General features: G+C 41.3%; 1 protein-coding gene across 1 annotated transcript; it reads left to right on the forward strand.

Annotated features, from left to right (window-relative positions):
- The first annotated feature begins 227 nt into the window (after positions 1 to 227).
- SSX2IP (SSX family member 2 interacting protein) lies at positions 228 to 14853 on the forward strand. The gene is made up of 12 exons (XM_086463287.1): positions 228 to 341; positions 590 to 790; positions 2601 to 2711; positions 3814 to 3949; positions 5542 to 5617; positions 5695 to 5866; positions 7609 to 7759; positions 9275 to 9411; positions 9868 to 10041; positions 12353 to 12404; positions 14467 to 14587; positions 14778 to 14853. Exons 1-12 carry the CDS (start codon positions 228 to 230, stop codon positions 14851 to 14853), a joined length of 1521 nt encoding a protein of 506 aa, XP_086319413.1.
- The last annotated feature ends 3582 nt before the right edge of the window (positions 14854 to 18435 follow it).

Consider the following 18435-nt stretch of genomic DNA (forward strand, 5'->3'; position numbering starts at 1 on the left):
GATGAATTGTTTAATATATATCATTCTGGGTGAGGTTCTAAGCTTTAGACTTGTGAATTTCTGTAAATAATACTTTAAGTAGTTGGGGATTTGGTTGTTTGATTGTGTTTTTTCCTATGTGATATGTCCTAAACTATTAGCACTGACTTGTTTCTTAATGTGTTTAACTTCTAGATAGCAAAAATATTTTTCAATATACCTCAGAAAAAAAGATATCTCCCCCCAACATGAACTCACAAGTGCTACGCTTGCCACTGCCTTCATCCAAAAGCATGCACAGCTTTTTCAGTGCCTTCTGCACCGAAGAGAATATTGAACAGAGTATATCCTATCTCAATAGGGTAAGCCAGATCTTAATTACTGGAGGTGATGCGAAGGTGACGTTAAATCAGTTGTGGTAGTAAAGATTCACTGGATTAAGGAGGCTTCTTGCTCAGAAGCCAAAGTTGGTGGGGAATGGGATTCCCCCCCCCCCCCCCCCCAACCCCCTTCATACAGGATTTCACACGGTATTGTTTCTCTTTTAAAGAATTGTGAGAGATTGATCCGGTTATTTATCCCCACCCCACCCCTCCTTGTCTTTTGCCAGGAACTGACAACATTGGGCTTTCCTTCTCTTTATGCGGAGTCCAGAGGAAAAGAATTAAATTTAATATCTATCATAAATTGCATGAATGAATTGCTCGTACTGCAGCACAAGAACCTTCGAGCTCAGGAAGAAGTAGAAATGCAGCATCTGAAACTGGGTAGTGATATGGATCACTTACAGAACAGCTATGCTAAATTAAAGGTAGAGAACAAGATCATTCCACCAATATTGTGACACACTTATGTTTAACAGATACTGTACATTCGTAACAGTGAGGGCTTTTTTGTTTTTCTCCCCGGTACTAATCTGCAGTTGTATTTTTATGTGCTTTTGGGGGTCTTTTTGAAGTCTTTTTCCAGTTGAAAATGCCTTAAAGCTAACAAAACATGAATTAATGAGAGAACTGAAAACTTGCTGAGAATTATGGCCTCTTTCATCAAGGAAGAGGGAAGACTGTTTGGATTGGAATCGTTAAGGCACGCTGTGGGTGAAAGTGTTAAACACTTCGGTTCATATTATTCAGTATCACTTCGAAGGATGTGCCCAGCTCTAAAAGAGGAATTCCCAATATCATTGTAACCAGGGAAAGCATAGGTAGCATTTCTAGCCTGTGTCACAGGGCTGTTATCAGTCTTTCTCCATGTCTGTAGCTCTTTCCATGGATTTTTGTTGTTGTTGAACTCCTTGGGTGGCCAACTATAAAGTCTTTTTGTAAGAATTGCTCCGAAGCTGTTGTCAAAACTGAAGTTACTAAGCTTTGCTTTATCACAGGATACACACATGCGCAAGGCCAGTCCCTGTGGAGTAGCTGGTTTGTTGGAAGTTCACAGCCTGTGCTACATCGCGGGTACTTGTGTGTGCAGGCGTGTTAGAAGAGTGTCATTTTCCCTTGATTCTGACAAGAAAATAAAATTTAAAAAAAAAATTAAAAATCAGTGCATGATTCGGGGCTTTTTCACTAGGGCTGGCCGCCACTCTCTCCTTCACAAATACGGCTGTAGATTCTCAAAATCATAGTAGTCCTGCTGAGATTGGTCATCCATGTAGAAGCATTTTGATGGGACATTAAAAGTCACACGTAGCTGTGCTCATTTTTATACAAAGGCAGTACAGTGTTAGGTTCCAGAACACTGCAGTTACTTTCCCTGGACAAACTGCTTTAAGGTGAAGGGGGTAAAAACTTGTTAGTACTGCTTCAATCCCAGGGCATTTAATTTAGCTTGTAAGGTATCTGATGCAAATTATTTTGGTTACTATACAGCAATCCTCTTGACTTCCACTCTCATGTTACCTGTATTCTGATGTGGTTCGTGTAGAAGGTCTTGGTGCTTAAATATCCCTCCACTTTTGTAGCTCACTGCACATACCAAAAAAAAAAAAAGAGCTTGTGTGTAGCATTTGGCTCTGTCATTTAAGTTGGCAGTTTCAGGTTGGTTTGAGTCTCGTGTTTGTAGAAGAAGATTTCTAAAATGCTAGTTTTGCATAATCTGTTATAGTGAGATCGTCTGCCTCGCCTTACTCGGTGTGTGTGAAATGTCCCACTTGCTTTGCCGTGGTCACAGGCTGCCTCTGTGTGTGAAGTGTCCCCTTGATTATTTAACAGAAGCGTTCCAGTAGTGCTGTAGTCCCAAATTCATACAGGTTGCTTGGCATCCCCCTCGCTATCCCAGTATAGGTATGCTTACAGAATCCTGACTTATTGAAAAAGTCGTAATTACAGGAGATAATATCTGTTAAATACCAAGCTGAATTTTTGTTTCTTGGAGCAGGAGTGTTTCTCGTGCTGGAGAATCATACTTCTTGCTCCAGAAAACAGAACTAACTTCTCGTTGAGAGTGCAAGATCATCACCAAAACATGGGAGATCAAATATGTAGGCCAGCTAGCTTCAAGGGAGGTGGCTTGGCAGTTTGGTTTGTGTCTTGTGGTGGTTTTTGTGGGGTTGTTTTGTTTGTTTATTAATCCTTTGCTATGAATTCTTATTGATACTGACCTATCAACACTTTCTCTAGGAACAGTTGGAATTATCCAAGAGGGAAATAGTTGGACTTCAGGAAAGAGACAGACAACTGCAAAGCAAGAACAGAAATTTGCACCAGTTACTTAAAAATGAAAAGGATGAAGTGAGTTGTACCTTAACACACCATTACGTAGCTATTCAATAATATGATTTGTTGCAAGGAGTCTAGTAATTGTTCACTTTGAATGGTTTTTTGTTGGCAAATGTCTCTCACCAAGGTGAAATTGGATGATACGTAGGGATAAATAGGTTCTGTAAGGGATAGGTCCAAGTTGTAACAACGAGCATAGCTTTATCTTTGAATGGTGAAAAATATCAAAAAGTAGGAGGGGGGCGACAGGATTCAGTCACATCCTCAAACATGGGTTTGGGTTTTTTTTGGGGGGGAGGGTTTTTTGTTGTGTTGCAGAGGAGAGCAAAAGACCAAAAGGAAGAGAGGTAGAGGGAAACCCAGCCCAAAAGCACAGTCTCATTAAACTTGGGAGTCTTGGAAGAACCAAGATCAGAAAACACTTTGAAATCCAGGACAGTGCTTAGTGTTCTCTGTATGTATTCACACAGTCAGCAATCACAGCACTATCTGTACATAGTGAACATTCTAAAGTTTCAGCTTAAAATATTGAATTGCTGCATGTTTGTAAGGTTAAAACTGGTGATTCAAAAAAACCCCAAACCCAGGTATTGATAGTACAGGCCAAGAATGTGCTTTATGATACGTTTTAATGATTTTTTTTTTTTAGACCTCATGGGATAGTCTGTCCTCCAGCATCCTGCTGCCCAGAGAGATTATTATTTTTTTTGTTAGTGTAAACCTAACAAGCATACTTTAAACTAGATCCTGAGCATTAATTACTGAAACCAAAACTATGTCTTTCTCTGCTCTGTTCAATCAAAGTGTTGAGGAAGGTTACGTGGATTGCCAGAACGTGAGTTCAGTTGTACTTCAGAGGAGCTGTAGTATTATAATATGTTGCTTACAGTGTTGGCTTCTGCAGAAAAGAAACTAAATTCCATGAGAGAGTTCTGAGGTCAGAATCTGTGGGTTACGAGAGTTCTTCTGATTGCTTTTGTCGCTTGCTTTTGCCAGAAATACAGTTTAATAGAAGTGTCATTTAGCTTCATGTATTTGTTTTGGTTTTCTGAAGAAATTAACGTGCTTATGCTTTAGTTGAAGAAATACAGGCTTTTTGTGGGGTTGCTTTTAGGTACAGAAGTTACAGAACATAATTTCAAGTAGAGCTACACAGTACAATCATGATATGAAGAGGAAAGAGAGAGAATATAACAAATTAAAGGAACGCTTACACCAATTAGTCATGAACAAAAAGGACAAAAAGATAGGTAAGTAGCTCCCTGAATTTCACTACAGCAAAATAGCATATTCTGTACGTTAAAAATGTTTAAATTTGGTTCTGGGTATCTTTAAAATCAATACGGCCTTTATTATAGTCAGTCAAAATAACATAGATTTTTATTTAGGTGTTAAAATCTTTTATATATAAGATATACTATTTCATGTCAGCTGACTGTGTAAGGCTGATAAACTTTTATATTGTATCCCATAAGATTGTTTGCCAAGCACAAACCAGGATGGAGAACTTTATGTGTTTTTCACTAGGGAGAATTACTTGGAATTAATTCCTAAGCTAGAGCTGCATCTCCTCTACCTTCTTGCTACTGCTACCATCACAAGACTTTGGGTAGTGTCAGAAACACTGTATTACGACCACCACTTGCAATGGGGAGGGGACACTGCGTGAGCTTTTTTTCCCCTTGAGATACTGCAGTCTGCTTGTGTTAATAATAAGTGATGGGAAGCTTTAGGGAGGAAGATAGACAGAGCATCTGGCGCGGTGTGAAATGGGAGGAGAAATCTCCTTTACCGTATGAGTACTCGTATGTTGTGCTGCCCAAAAATTGTCTTCAAGCTCTTCATCAGTGCTGTTTAGCACGAGTCTAGCTTTTTGGGGTGTGTCGCTGAAAATAGGTACCAGTGTGATGTATAAAAATACCTGCACCTTTTGATTCCTGCATCTGGCCTTAGAGCATTTATATAATTTTTCTCCAGGGGCGGGGAAGTCCTGCTCTTCCTCTCTCATCCCTCTTGCCACCCCCAAAACACTCAGCTGTTGGCCAGCTGTAGTGAGTGTTGTGTTGTAGTAAGCTGGTTTAGTTCACTAAACCAGAAGAAAACCGTTCGCGTTGTTGCCGAGTTGGTTTTCTGCTGATTTAGTTTTCTGAAAGTGCTTGTGGGTGAGCCGAGCCAGGTTAGGACGCTGCAGCAGGAACACCGATTTTGGCTACAGAAGCCTTGCCCTGAGGTGAGCAAAACTTACTTGTGGCACGTTCTTGGCTAATACTAGTTCAAGTACCAGTGAGGTCAAAATAACAGGGCTTTAAATCTAGTTACTGTTTGCTTGGTAGCTAACTAGAATTGAACTGGGACCACTGATCTGTAGTGATGTGTTGTTTTGGGGTTTTTGTGGTCATGGTGGGGTTTGGTGGGTTTTTTTTTTCCTTCAAATGTGGACAGAGAAGTTTCTTTGTTTTGAGGGACACCTGTGAAACATCAGGAAGTTGCTTGCTCCGATCTGGAGATAAAACTGGCACTATTGCCAGAGGAGAGGTTGGAGTTGATACACCATTGATATAAAGGCTGAAACAGGGAGGAAGGTGCCATTAAGAAATGCATAAAAAAGAAGACAGGATGAGAATACGATCTTCAATGAGTTTCCAAACACAACAATTATCTTCTTTCCTTGATTATCTTATTCTTTGTTAAGCAGGGCAATGTGGTTTCGTATGGGAGCTATTTGGGTAATGTGGTCTCTTGACAATAACTGTGTAAATGCAAATAGGTAATTGCAATGTCATCTGAATATTTATATATTTGCATGTTGTTTCATGCTTTGAAATATCCTTTTCATTTGTAGCTATGGAAGTTCTAAATTATGTTGGTAGAGCTGATGGGAAGAGAGGTGCATGGAGGACTGATAAGACAGAAGCCAGGTAGTTGTCTTAGAACAACATTAATTGAAGCATGTGTTATGGCTGTTGCGTTGTTACTGTCAGACTTCTTCTTCCAGAAATGAAGAAGAAATGTACAAAGTTCTGTTAAGTGATTATGAACAACGCCAAAAACAGCTTTTAGTGGAAAATGCTGAGCTGAAAAAAGTTCTTCAGCAAATGAAGAAAGAGATTATTTCGCTTCTCCCACCACAGAAACAGAAACCTAAAGAAAGGTCTGAGGATGGGCCAGTAAGTATTCTTCAGTTAAAATTAAATCTGTGTGGTGGTTTGCTGTAGTGCTGAGTAATTTGGTCATTAAGAAAGAAAGAAAAAAAAGGCAAACTTGGGGAACTCGCGGTGGATTGCACGTCCTGTGCTGTGCCTGCAATCCATCCGTGCTTACGTGTTCTGAGCAATAAACAGGGTGTTCTTCTCAGGCAGGCAGCGGACAGCTCGGAGTATGCTTTGAATGAATTTTAAATGCAGGAGGGATGTATGTAATTCTGTACAACGATGCCTTTGGGGTTTTTCTGCCTTCCACGCTCCGATGTCGATGCCAGCTTTCAGGGTGCTTGTGCCAAGAAACCAGGCTGCCCATAGAATCCGTGGGGGTGGAGGAAATGTAGTTAGGGTGCGCTCCTGCAATACCTGGGTTAGAGTAGCTGGTAGTTCCTTTTACAGAGCTGCTGGTATCTTCAAGGAAAATGTTTGATTTCCAAGTGACATTGTTTGTGGGGTTGGTTGTTTGTTTATTTCCAGGTTTTCTTTGTTGACGCAGGGTACTTTGTTTTTATGGACCAGCACATTGCATTTATTGTTTATCAGAGAGTTTGTTTATTCCTTTTGCTGATTCCTTGCTAGAAGTCACAGTCCTGTTTGGATGTCAGAGTGAAGTGGGGAACAATCTAGAAGGTTAACTGAGCTTTCTCTTAGCAGTAAAAGGAGGAGTATCCCTCGGCATAAAAAGAGTTGAAATACAGAAAGCATGCATAAGGCTGGATTCTAGGCATCGTTCAAGATTGATGATGTACTGGTAATAGGCTATTAATTACAAGTAAAGGAATAAGATGTTTCTTTATGAAGTGACATAAAACTCTTCAACCAACCAATCAACCAAAACCCCCCTGCCCCAAAACCACCCCGAACAAAAAAAAACTGCCTTTTTTTTGTTTATAGCTGTTGTTTTGCTCCTTAAGATCTCCTGTGATCCAGTTTGAAAGAAAGCACTTGCTGCACGTGTAAATGAATTACTCTCATGCCTTTGAACTTCCCGGTTTTGCACTTCCCATTCCATTTTTCCTGTGTACTTGTGGATAAAGGGGATTGTATAGAATGGTTTAGGTGCTTGAGAAGAGCAGAGTATTCATGTCAGGTACTGAAATGGCTCTAGCTTTTCAGTTTAAATCTGCTGAGTTCTCCTGGGCTGGTCTTCTCTTGACCACTTAGACTTTGTCTCAGCTCTGCGAGGTAGCGTTCCGTTTGATGTTTGAACAGTAGTGTAAAATGGAAGTGGGAGAGGGAGGTGCTGGTTCCACTCCACCTTCAGTGCCTTGTGGCTTTTTTTTTTATTATTGTGCAGAAAAATAAGGTAGGGACAAATTACTTAATTCTCAACAGAGAAAATCTTTGTCTTAAATCTTTTTCATGCTCATAGTGAGTTTATGGGCAGGTGCTGCTTAAGTTTGACAGCAGAACTCAGCAGTCTGAACTTCTCGAGCTTGTAGGTGTGCGAAAGTGAGTCTTGCTGAGCTGGTACAAGCTCTCTGTGGTGGGGTTCTGGGCACTGCCAGGTCGCTTCTGTCTCTTCAGCAGCATGGCGTCGGGGAACTGAACTCCCTGACAGCCACGTTTCCCTGGATGGAAAAAATCTTTCCTGTATATAAGGATTTTCCTTCTCTTCAGTAAATTAAATCCACATACATATTTAAATAAGCAAATACACATATTCGGAGTGGTGGAGTGGTTGCAGCTTCATGTTTGTGCTTCTACAGGTGCTGTCAGATCTGGAGGAAGATATTGGAGAGTTAAATAAAGAGAATATGTGGGAACTGTCTTGTGAAACTGTGCGAGAGCAGCTTACCAACAGCATTAGAAAACAGTGGAGAATGTTGAAAAATCACGTTGAAAAGCTGGATAACCAAGGTGGTGTTTACCTGCATGATGTGTACATATAAAATGCTGCTGATAATTCCATCTGGTATCATGCTCTTAGGATTCACTTTACTGACTGTCGAAGCTCAAAGGAAGCTGAAATGGAAGGAATTGTGACCTGGCAGACTTTCTGAAAGGGCTTGGGATTGGCATTTTGCTCTGAGAGTTTTACTTGTAGGTGGGTAGGGAAGCAATCGCCTACCAAGCCTGTTAGTATGAGAAAGGACTCGGTTATAGTTTGACACAGTAAACAGCACCTTTCTGAAGAAATAGTTATTTTTCTCTTGAAGGTACATGCCCTGTAGTAATGTTTGTTGCCTTTCCCCACCTTTCCGAGATGTTCAAGTCATGCAGATGTAGCAATTCGAAGTAATTGGATGCAAAATATGTAAATCCTTCTCAGGAGTCTAGGCTTGCCACATCCATACCTCTGAGGCTTCTTGTGGCATTCTGAAGCGAACTGGCTGATGGTACGGTGCCAGACTCTCCTCATTTCCAGCTGTTAAACAGCATTAAAAGACGGCTAAAAATATATAAAATTCTTTCCTAGTATTATTTTCCCATGCAAGCAAATGCTGCTGCTACCGCAGGGATGTTTGCAGTCAAGAATAAGACCGAGAAGGTCACGCACGCAATTGCAAATAAAAGAGCAGATGGTCTGTGAGAGTATCCTTATACCATAGAAAGGATTTTATGAACACTTGTTCTGAGTAGTACTCGATTTGGTGTAACTAACTGCAAACAAGAGTTGTAAGCATCACGAGAAACGTTTCAAGTATTTGCTGTTTTCTTGGAATCATCTTCTTATTTTTTGGATTTATGGAGATGACCGTGGTCTAGCCCTTTAGGATTCAATTAATGTTCAAACACTGGCATCAGGGGATCAAAACTTGGCTCATCACACTCACTGTGATAGCTATGCATGAAATTAAATAAAGCAGTATGTAATTATACAAAATATGCTTTATTCCGCTCTCATTCACTCCCTTACTGGGATGAAAATATGCACGCAATGTTTGATAGCTCCGTTTCTCCTTCACAGGACTTGTAGGAAAAGGCTTTTCTTTTTATATCTGTGATAAATATAGTTACTGTCGTATTTTTATGAACACAGAAGCCCTTCAAAAATCGGCTCAGAAGAATGGGCTAACAGCATGTCAGTGAAAAGTCTTCTGTTTTCATTTTTCTTTCAGATAGCTGCTGAAAAAACTGGGTTTTGCATGTGTGACACTTACTTCAGTGCAGACACTTGGTTTACCTTGGGGAATGTGAAGGAGCTATGTTCTCATTGCCATTTTTTTTTTTTTTTCTGAACTGGATTTTGTGCATTATTACATGGGTAGCACCAATTCTGGATCTCTTGTCTCTGCTAGAAGTGCTTTTGAATACACTGTGTAGCTGTCTTCCAGGATGAAACAAATACAGTCCAAAACCTCTGTCTGTTGCTGTAAGTCCTTGATGTGAGGGATTGTTTTGTTTTTAAGTAGCTTTTTTTCCTCCCCTTAGTGTCACGTGTACATTCAGGAGCTTTGCATGAAAAAGATGTCATTTCAAGAGAAGACCATGAGCTGGAAACTGAAAAGCTAGAGTTAGAGATTCAGCAATGTAAAGAAATGATCAAAACTCAGCAACAGCTCTTACAGGTAACAGGCTTTAATTTTTCTTTATTTTGTGGGTTGGTTTTTTGTTTTTTTTTCAAGTGAATTTAAGCTTTTTTTTTGTTTTTTAATGTGCCACTTTTCACACCTCTAAGCTTTTCTCTATTCTTCGATAGCGCTCTTAAAATAAAAACATCTTCATGGTTGGTCCGAGTATAGGTGTGCTGGTGGGTTGGGTGGTAACTTAAGGAGTTTTTAATCCTGGTAGGAATGATTTTGGGGGATAAACAAAGGTGAGGAAGGCTGATGAGGTCAGCTGCCTGAACAGGGACATTCTGCTTGCCAGCTAAAACTCTGCCCCCGCCAGTCACCAACTCGATACTTACTGCATTGTTTCCATATTCAACCGTTTTTCTGATAAAACTGAACCTGTGGAAATACTCCTCCTCCTCAGTCACTCCCAAATTAACGTTTGTGTCTTGTGTTGCTTTGTATCTGCAGCAGCAGCTTATGTCTCCGTGTGACGATGACACCACCCTGTTGCTACAGGACTGCTATTTGTTGGAAGAAAGAGAGCGTCTTCAGGAAGAATGGAGACTGTTCCGAGAACAAAAAAAGAATTTTGAGAAGGAACGAAGAAGTTTTACAGAAGCCGCCATTAGATTAGGACTTGAGGTATTAGAAAAGCGGAAGGGTATTCGAAAAGGGAGCTCCTGTGGAAGATGAATTAGGATTGTTGAGTAGTTTCACTGTTACACACATAAAGTGCAGCCATCCAACAATACCTGTTTGCTAACATCTGTAGAGGAAGATCATTCCCCTACTGCGTAAAACGTACCTTTGGTCACTGTAGGAGATCATTCTGTCAGCATTTCTAAAAAAACAGGGCGGTTTTGTGTGCTGGAAAATACTGTTGCTGCAACTGGAATGACCCATTTTTGTTTCAGCTTTTGAAATAGCAAAGTACTTCCAAAAATCCGTCTACTTTTTCATTAAATGCTTTATTAGGTGCTGCTCAAGTTTGGCTTCCTATGGAAGCAAGGCCTGTGCAAATTTGAGTCGGCCTTGGCTGCAGGGTTGAGTTCTCAAAGGTACTACATTCCTAAACTTTTGTGAAAACCAGTGACTATGGCAGAAACACAAAGTAATTGTTGCCTTTCGCTTAGTAGGGTCGTTACCCGTTCTGTTCTTGTAGTCAAGCTGGCCAGTAAGCATGCGTACTGGGAGGCAGTCAGGGTAGATGTGTCTCTAAATGAGCTGCAGCGTGTGTGTCCTTTGGTCTAGCCAATAGTTAGGGCCAGGAATATGAAGGGCCTTACAAGTTTAGCAGGGAAAGGAGGTCACGATGATGTGGAACGATGATGGTACAGATATTAGCGGGAAAAAAACCATTGGAGGAAAAAGGAAAAGGAGTTTAGATTTATTGCTTATGGAACTGCTTGCTTTGACTTGCAGAGGAGGAAGCTGGAGTGGAATGTGATTTGAAATATATGAAACTGTGGATCCAGCTGGTCAGACAGAAGCACTACTGTTGTTCACCAGATCTTTCAAGATTAGGAGGACTAGAGGGAGCTCATAGAAACTGCTTGAAATTAAGTCTAAAACACATCCAAAAAAAAGGTGCATTTTTATGTAGCAGGTAGCGGGCTTCTGGATTTTGCTGCCCCAGGAGGTGGTGAAGTCAATCAGTACGAGCAGGTTCAAAAAGTAGTTGCCTAAGCTCATGAACCACACATCCACAGATGGGTACTAAAAGGGGGGAGACAAGGGGGTGCCTTCTAACGTCTCTAACCAAATTACTTTTGGGCCTGGGAACCTCTGAGGGTATGCACTGCAGAAAGCGCCCAGGTTCATGTGATCTCATAAATAGCCTCTCTTGTGGTAGTCGTTGGAGACAGAATATTGGGCTAGATGGACAGCTTCTCTGACTGCAGACAGCTTTGGGTTTTAATTCTCACGGTGTAAAATTTATTATAGGGAACATAAAACACTTTATAGATTTTGCTTGAGATATTGGCACAGCAGTGGTTCCCATGGTGACAAAGATTGACTCAGACCCCTACATATAGATATGTAGTCTTCAACTTTTTAATTTCGTTTTAGTTGCATTCTAATGAGTTTGTGAATTTCAGTGTTGGACCTTGAATTCAGCTTTAGAAGTCTTGAGTGATAATAAATGAGAATTGTTTGGCCAGAAATGTTTAGGACTGCGTTGCAGCGTAAGCGTAACTGCCCGTGCCTCGGCGTGTTAACATGCTTAAGTGTGAGAAGAGGAGCAATGCTGTAAGCTTTGTGTCTGTGAAAGTTTGCACTGGAGTTCAGCTTGCACTATTTTCTACTGACATAGTAGAAATATTTTTGTATAATGGGGATGTCCTGTTTCACTGGTGGTTTTTGGAGATGAAAGAGCTTGTTGCTTGATTCCAGACCTATTGGATCTTTTGGAGGTTGTCTTTTAGCCATTATTTTCCTCTTCTGTGCTCAGAGTGATTGGAAAATGAAGCAACCTCCTTCTTCCTGCCCCAGTTTTGGATGGGAGTAGTCAGTGCTATCTTCAATGTCATTTTTATCTGTTTAGGGGAAGGCTCAGGGTTGAGATTTAAGCAGTAATTGTAAAGACTGGCAGCTGCCCAGAAATGAGAGCTACCTCCCAGAAGTAGTGCTACACTGAGGGGGAAGAGGAGCATAGGAGGCGGTGGAAGCAGATTGTGTCACTGGAGTGGAGAACAGTAAAATGGAAGGATTGGTCAGACTTCTGTGAAGCAAACCGTGGGGTTTGGCTTGTCAGTAACTACCTCCTCAGCTAATCCTTGTTGGATCCAGAAGCTTGCTTACAGGACTGTAACTCTGTGTTAAACTGCTGGCTCTCTCCTTAATTGCATGGACACGTTACAACTTGTGCTTTTTTAGCTAGAATAGCATCAGTTTGTTGTGGACTGAGCTTGTTCCTGTGGTCATAAGTGTAAACTGTCGTTTCTTTTCCTAGAGAAAGGCATTTGAAGAAGACAGAGGAGCGTGGCTGAAGCAACAGTTCTTGAGTATGTCTACTGATTACAAGCACTCTGAAAATGTGACAACTGCACGTGCCTTCTTAGGAAGCAAGTATTTGGTTCACATTATGTTCTCGTAATGCGTTTCTTCCCGGCCTTTCAACTAGAAGATGCAAATACGAACAAAACTATTAAGAGTCTAAAACTTCCCAAGACAAATTTTACCATCTATCTGTGTGCCTCTTACCTGTCAGGGCAACTGATGGTTCAAAATCCCCTTTTAAAACGGGAATCGTGATGACACCCTCCCTGGTGATTACTTACATGATGAATTTATATTTGTGCGGCGATCTGGTGAGTGTCACGGGCCTGACAGCACAGCTGTTGAGATCGGGGAACTTTAAGAATTACTAAATTGAATTAAATGCAAGCGTATTAATTGCCAAGGCAGGTAAAGTAATCATGACCTGTAGAGATCTGTGTAGATTAGAAACAAGTTTAGGAAACAAGAGCATCATACTGTGGAGACAGCAGCGTTGATTACTTGAGATGAGGTAATACTAAACATGTGTACACGTACGTACTCAGTAAAAAAAAGAATCCTTTGGGAAAAGAAATAGTGAAAAGACGATAATGAAAATAAATTTGAGCAATAAACAATTGAATTTTAAGATTCAAATTTTCATAAAGGAATAATTTAGAAAAGATAATGAAAATACAGCTACAGTTTGGCATATTGCTTTTATTGAAAGTATTTTTTTCTTCCTTTCTTCTACAATTTTTTTTTTTTCTTTCAAGTTGGTAAGTTTATTTCCCATCTCCTCATGCCTGAATATGCACGTGCAGTGTTTTGGTCTTCACCACTGAGGCCTCAACATTTTGAGGGATGGAGTGAGACAAAAAAAAAAGGGATAGGGGAGGAAAAAGTAACAACAGTCTCTGTTAAATAGATTCTTGTGGCAGCCAACATGCAAAGATAAGGGTGTGAAACACCTGGCGAGTAAAGATAGCTTGAATTTATGTTCCTGTTAGATAAAGTAGCTCTGCCTCCTGGGTTCTCCTTGGTTCTCCTCTCTGCAGCGCTTCTGTAAGTGTGAAATGGAATGATCTTCCCCAGGAGGAAAACTTTTATTTTTAGGAACACAATTGAGGTTGTTTGGCTGTTGCTCCTGAAGAATTCCTTGATTTAGTGACCTGTGGGCAACTTGAGATCTGTTGAATGTTCATCGTACGCTAAAGCTTTTGATTTTTTTACTGCCTTTTTCCGGATTTTAGTGTTTCTGGATCTATTTAATGCCGTATTTTCTCTTCTAAATGGCATTCTTCAGTCTTGTGTATCATAATCTTAAGCTACTAGATAATAGTACTAAAACGAAAAGTATGCCTGCCACACAGACAGTCGTACTCCCTTTGGGTATTACTGCACAGGTTATCATTACAGGTGTTTAACGTTAAATTTTCCTTTTTCACAACACTTGTCCAAAAGCTCCTGATTCTGTAGTGCTATGATAAATACTGTAGAACACAGAATCATTCTATTTTTTCCTACTTCACGTGGAAGCTTTGAAATCTGAAGGTGAGAAAGAGTTAGTGGGGATTGATCTGGCCCTGCCGAGCTCGACCATGCCTTGCCATTGACTCTAGTGATGGTTAATTTCATATAAGTGCTAAAGCATCAAACTTACTGCTTTTGATTTTTTTTTTTCTCTACTCTGACAAGTTTGCACGTTCTCACGTTGCTGTTAGTTACTGTCTGTGCGTGCTGGGGAAGCTTTTACTTGAGGAGTAAAAGAGCTTTGTCAATTGTAAAGCAAGAAACTTTGAGGGACTTTAAACGTGACTTCGGTATGGCTGCTTGCAGGGGTGGTTGTGTAGGTAAATGCTTCGTTTTCAAATTGAGAAATCCTAATTTTAACATAACTTCATTCAGTAGCATGAAGTGTACTCACAAAATTTTATCACAGACGTATAACAGTAGGAGTTACTGTTGCAGACGGGCCGGAAGGTGCCTGGCGGTTTGTTTTAAAGCAGAAGACGCACACAAGCAAACGCTTCGGGTGTTCGTGGTGGCGCTGTAGTTCGGCTGATGATAACGTGTGTATCTCTTTAGGTTCTGACCAAGACCATCGGGTAGCGAAACCTGCCTCTCAGCAAAGAAAACCTCACTGTCCGTTGAGCGGTCCTGCCTCAGCAGAACCTTGCCAGACGCCTCGGCACGTGCCACCTAACAGGTACCTGAAGTGGCGTTGCGGGTGGTTGTTTTTATAGCGCCGAACTCTGCGTAGAGCACAGAGACCGAGTCGTGATAACTTACCCCTCAGGCTTGTGGCTGATACATAGCAAAAGTACGAAACATCCTGTCCTAAAGACAGTGCTGTGTTTCCATCACTTGTGTTCTAACATTCTCTTTCCTGCTTCCAGTGCCGCATCCAAAAACCCGGCTGGAGATAGCAAGCCACATCAGCGGGTGGGAAGCGACAAAGAAGAAAGCGAGTAGCGCCCGAAGTGGCGGGAAGACTCTGGAGTTGGCACTCGGCTACGTAGGAACTTGCACATAGAACAACTGCCTTAGCCTTCCTAGGGTTGCCTGCTGGGTTTTTTGTTAGAGATTTGTTCTTAAACTTATCATTCTAACGTGAAACAGAATGCTGTGAGTGTGATCGTTCTTCTAGAGGATTATGTGGTGAGCTGGAATTGTGGCGTGTGTGTGTGTGTACGTGCGTGCACATGGCTTTTCTTTTTTAGACCATTTTTTGCCTCTCTTGCAACTCTCGAAAGAAGATAATTTAAAAATATATGAAAGCTTTGATATTTTTCTAGTAACAGAAGTTCTGATTCTGTGAATGAAGCAATGGTGTGAAACTTTTACTGTAATGAGGTACTGGATCCTGATGTTACCTTTCATCACGGGCAGAGATAGCACTTTTAGAAATGGTTTAATTATTGGATACATTCATTTATGTCTCGAGTGTAACTGGCATTAAAACTTCTTTTGCCTCAACTTGAATGTACAGTATACTGTAGATTTTTAACAACACAGGTTCTATATTTATTGTGTGATTTGAAAATACCTCTTTGATATTTCAGATGACTTAAAGCGCAAAATCTTTATATATTTGTAAATAGACAAAGTGACGATGCTGAGAAACCACAAAATTAAACACATGCGTACGTAATATTATTTTACATGGCATTTTAAATCGTTTTATAGTGATACTCAGTTTACAGATGCATTAAGACTTTCAGTGGTTCCATCGGGAACCAAATTACTCCAAACGTGAACAATAAATGTGTAATGCTATTCTAAGAAACCTGGGTTCTGTGTTCTGTGCGCACGAAACTTTTAAGCTACGGTGGTTGTAGGGCTGTACGGTACGTCAGGAAATCTGATGCTGGTTTTGTATCTTGTTAGTTTTTCCTTTTGATTGATTCCAGGATCTGTTTTGGTGTCGCCTTTGGGAAATGCTTTTTATTTATAATGGAACATCTCCCCTCTACTTGGCCATTTTTATTACAAAGTCTCCTTCACCTGATTCAAAGCATTAAGTTGCTTTAACTTGCCCGTTACAGGTTCATCTCGTCTCCTGTTGGGTTTTCATGCATCTGCACGCGCACGAGTGTAGCTGCGATCCCAGCGTAACTGGCCTTTTGGGAGATGTCTAAGAAACTTCTTCCTTTCTCAGGGTCCTAGGAAGGAAATGAATTCTGAAGCTGAGAGTCCTTCACTGGAAATGCATCGGTGCTCTGCCCCTTACCTTCAGAATTGGCTGTAACGGAGCGGTTGGGCTACCTGGCAAGAGAGCAGTAGAACAGCGTAGGAAAGAGGAGAAGCTGGAGTTCTCCGAGAAGCTAAACCCTGCAGTTTCTGCTGATAAGCTCAGAGCAGCTTGAGATGAAGTGGTGGCAGAGGATGCCTGTAGTTCGGTTCTCACACAGCACCCTTGAGGAAGCAGAAGTCTGTCTAGTGACCGCCGCGGTGAGCTGTCTGCTGTGTAGGTAGTCGGGTTGGAAAGACAAGACAAATGACATCGTGTCACTTTTTATTCATTTCTCCCGTTCCCCCTCAATACATGGGTGATCACGTCCCCTGCTGAAAGGGTTTAGCAGTGCGTAGCTACTGTGGGGCTTACACCTGCCCCACAGCGTGTTGGGGTGGCTCTTGCCTGAATTTTAGTTCTGGAAGAATAAATATACATATTCCAAAAAAACGTATTTAAAGATGGAAAGTGAAAAATGTAGTGTATTGGCAATTAAGTGGGAGAACAGTACTCTGCATGCAGGATTCTCACCTTCAAGCTAGTAGGTTATTCCAGACCAGTAAGGCCACGGCTGAGGCAATACCAGTACACCGCTAGGGGCTGCTGCTGGTCTGAAGCGGTTAAGGTGTGCTCGCTGGTGCTGTATTGGGACGCTTAAATGCATTCAGTTTCATTGGACATTTTTACTGGGCAGTTTTTCTTCATGACAGTAATTTTTAGGATAATGAGGCCTTTGAAGAACAAAATAATTTACCGATTTAATCTTTTGTTTATGCCTATTGAATGATTAGCAATTAGTAAACATCTTGCCCTAATTTATTTTTTTTTTTTTGCTTTAACATTCTATAACCCATCTTATAGAAATGGAAATTCATTTGAGTGTCTCCAGGAAAGAACCAGCTGTGCCAGAAGTGTGTATGCAGTTGAGTCCTGAGCTGACCTCTTAGACCTGGTCTGGAAGTCTGACGTATAGATTCAGTCCTGTCCCTGTCTGTAAAGAAACCATGACTGGAGTTTTTGGATTGCTCTGTGTGCAGTGATCAAGAAGCTTTTAAAGCTGAAGCGACTGCTGGTAAGGGTGTGAGCACTGCAGATGGCCTGGTTGGTGGGATGGTGACACGGCAATGCTTCAGCGCCGTGGCAGCAACGTCAGGATCTTTCTTCCTCGGAGGCTGTTGAAGAGCAAAGGGGAGGCTGCTGGGGGGGCTGTGATACAGGCGTGTCTCTGCGTGCGGTGTTTGAGGGAGCAGAGAAGTGGCCTGCTCCAGAAGGAACAAGGGGGTCGGTCTCTTCTCCTGAGTAACAAGCGATAGGATGAGAGGAAATGGCCTCAAGTTGTGCCAGGGGAGGTTTAGATGGGACATTGGGAAAAATTTCTTTACTGAAAGAGTGGTCACACATCAGAACAGGCTGCCCAGGGAGATGGTGGAGTCACCGTCCCTGGAGGGGTTCAGAAAACGCATAGATGTGACACTTGGGGACATGGTTTAGCGGGCACGGTGGTGTTGGGCCAATGGTTGGACTAGATGATCTCAGAGGTCTCTTCCAACCTAATGATTCTAAGTACTGACTGCCAGTGGCTGGTTAACGCGTGGTTGTCGTTAGCTGCCTGGGCGTGGTGTTGAAAAGAGGGGTGGTTCTCTTAACCTGTGGTGGTTTATTTCACAAAATCTTTAAATATAACATGAATTGCTGCCTTCTCGGTCTATGTGACGAGAGAGTCCTGTCACTGTAAGTACCACTCTGATTAGGTGTCTATGAGAACTTAGTCTGCAGGATAAGATTACAGCTGTTTTGTTTTTTTTTTTTCCTTTCATCCCCAGTGGTTGTGGATGATACAACATAGCTTTTGCAAAACAGACCGTCTAGAAAAAACCCCTAATACATGAAAACTTTACTTAAGAAAACTTTCTCCCTACAAAACAGCCCTCTTTGCATTCGAAGAACTGCTTCCACCAGCTTCTGCAGGCTTGCTCTATTTCTGGACAAAAATATTCCCATGTGTATGAAAAAAATCTAACCATGGCTTAGCTTTTTCTCAGGGATTAGCCTATGTACACTTCAACCAGGCCAAGGTAACTCATAAATGCCCAAGATAATATCAATTTAAATGGGTTATTCTTGAAAGAATAGAAGTATTTACATGGTAGTGAGTATTTACATGGTAGTGGCAATGCTGTGTATGTTGAATTAGCTTAGCTGCTACTTGTGCTGCTGCTTCTTTTTTTCTTTGTGGTTACCACAAAGCTTTTGTGTGTGATGACATTAAGACATCTTGCTTTCACTTTCCTCCCTTCCACCCCCCATCTAATTTGCGAGAG

Source organism: Leptosomus discolor, chromosome 3 (genome assembly GCF_034619465.1).
Source record: "Leptosomus discolor isolate bLepDis1 chromosome 3, bLepDis1.hap2, whole genome shotgun sequence".
NCBI lineage: Eukaryota > Metazoa > Chordata > Aves > Leptosomiformes > Leptosomidae > Leptosomus > Leptosomus discolor.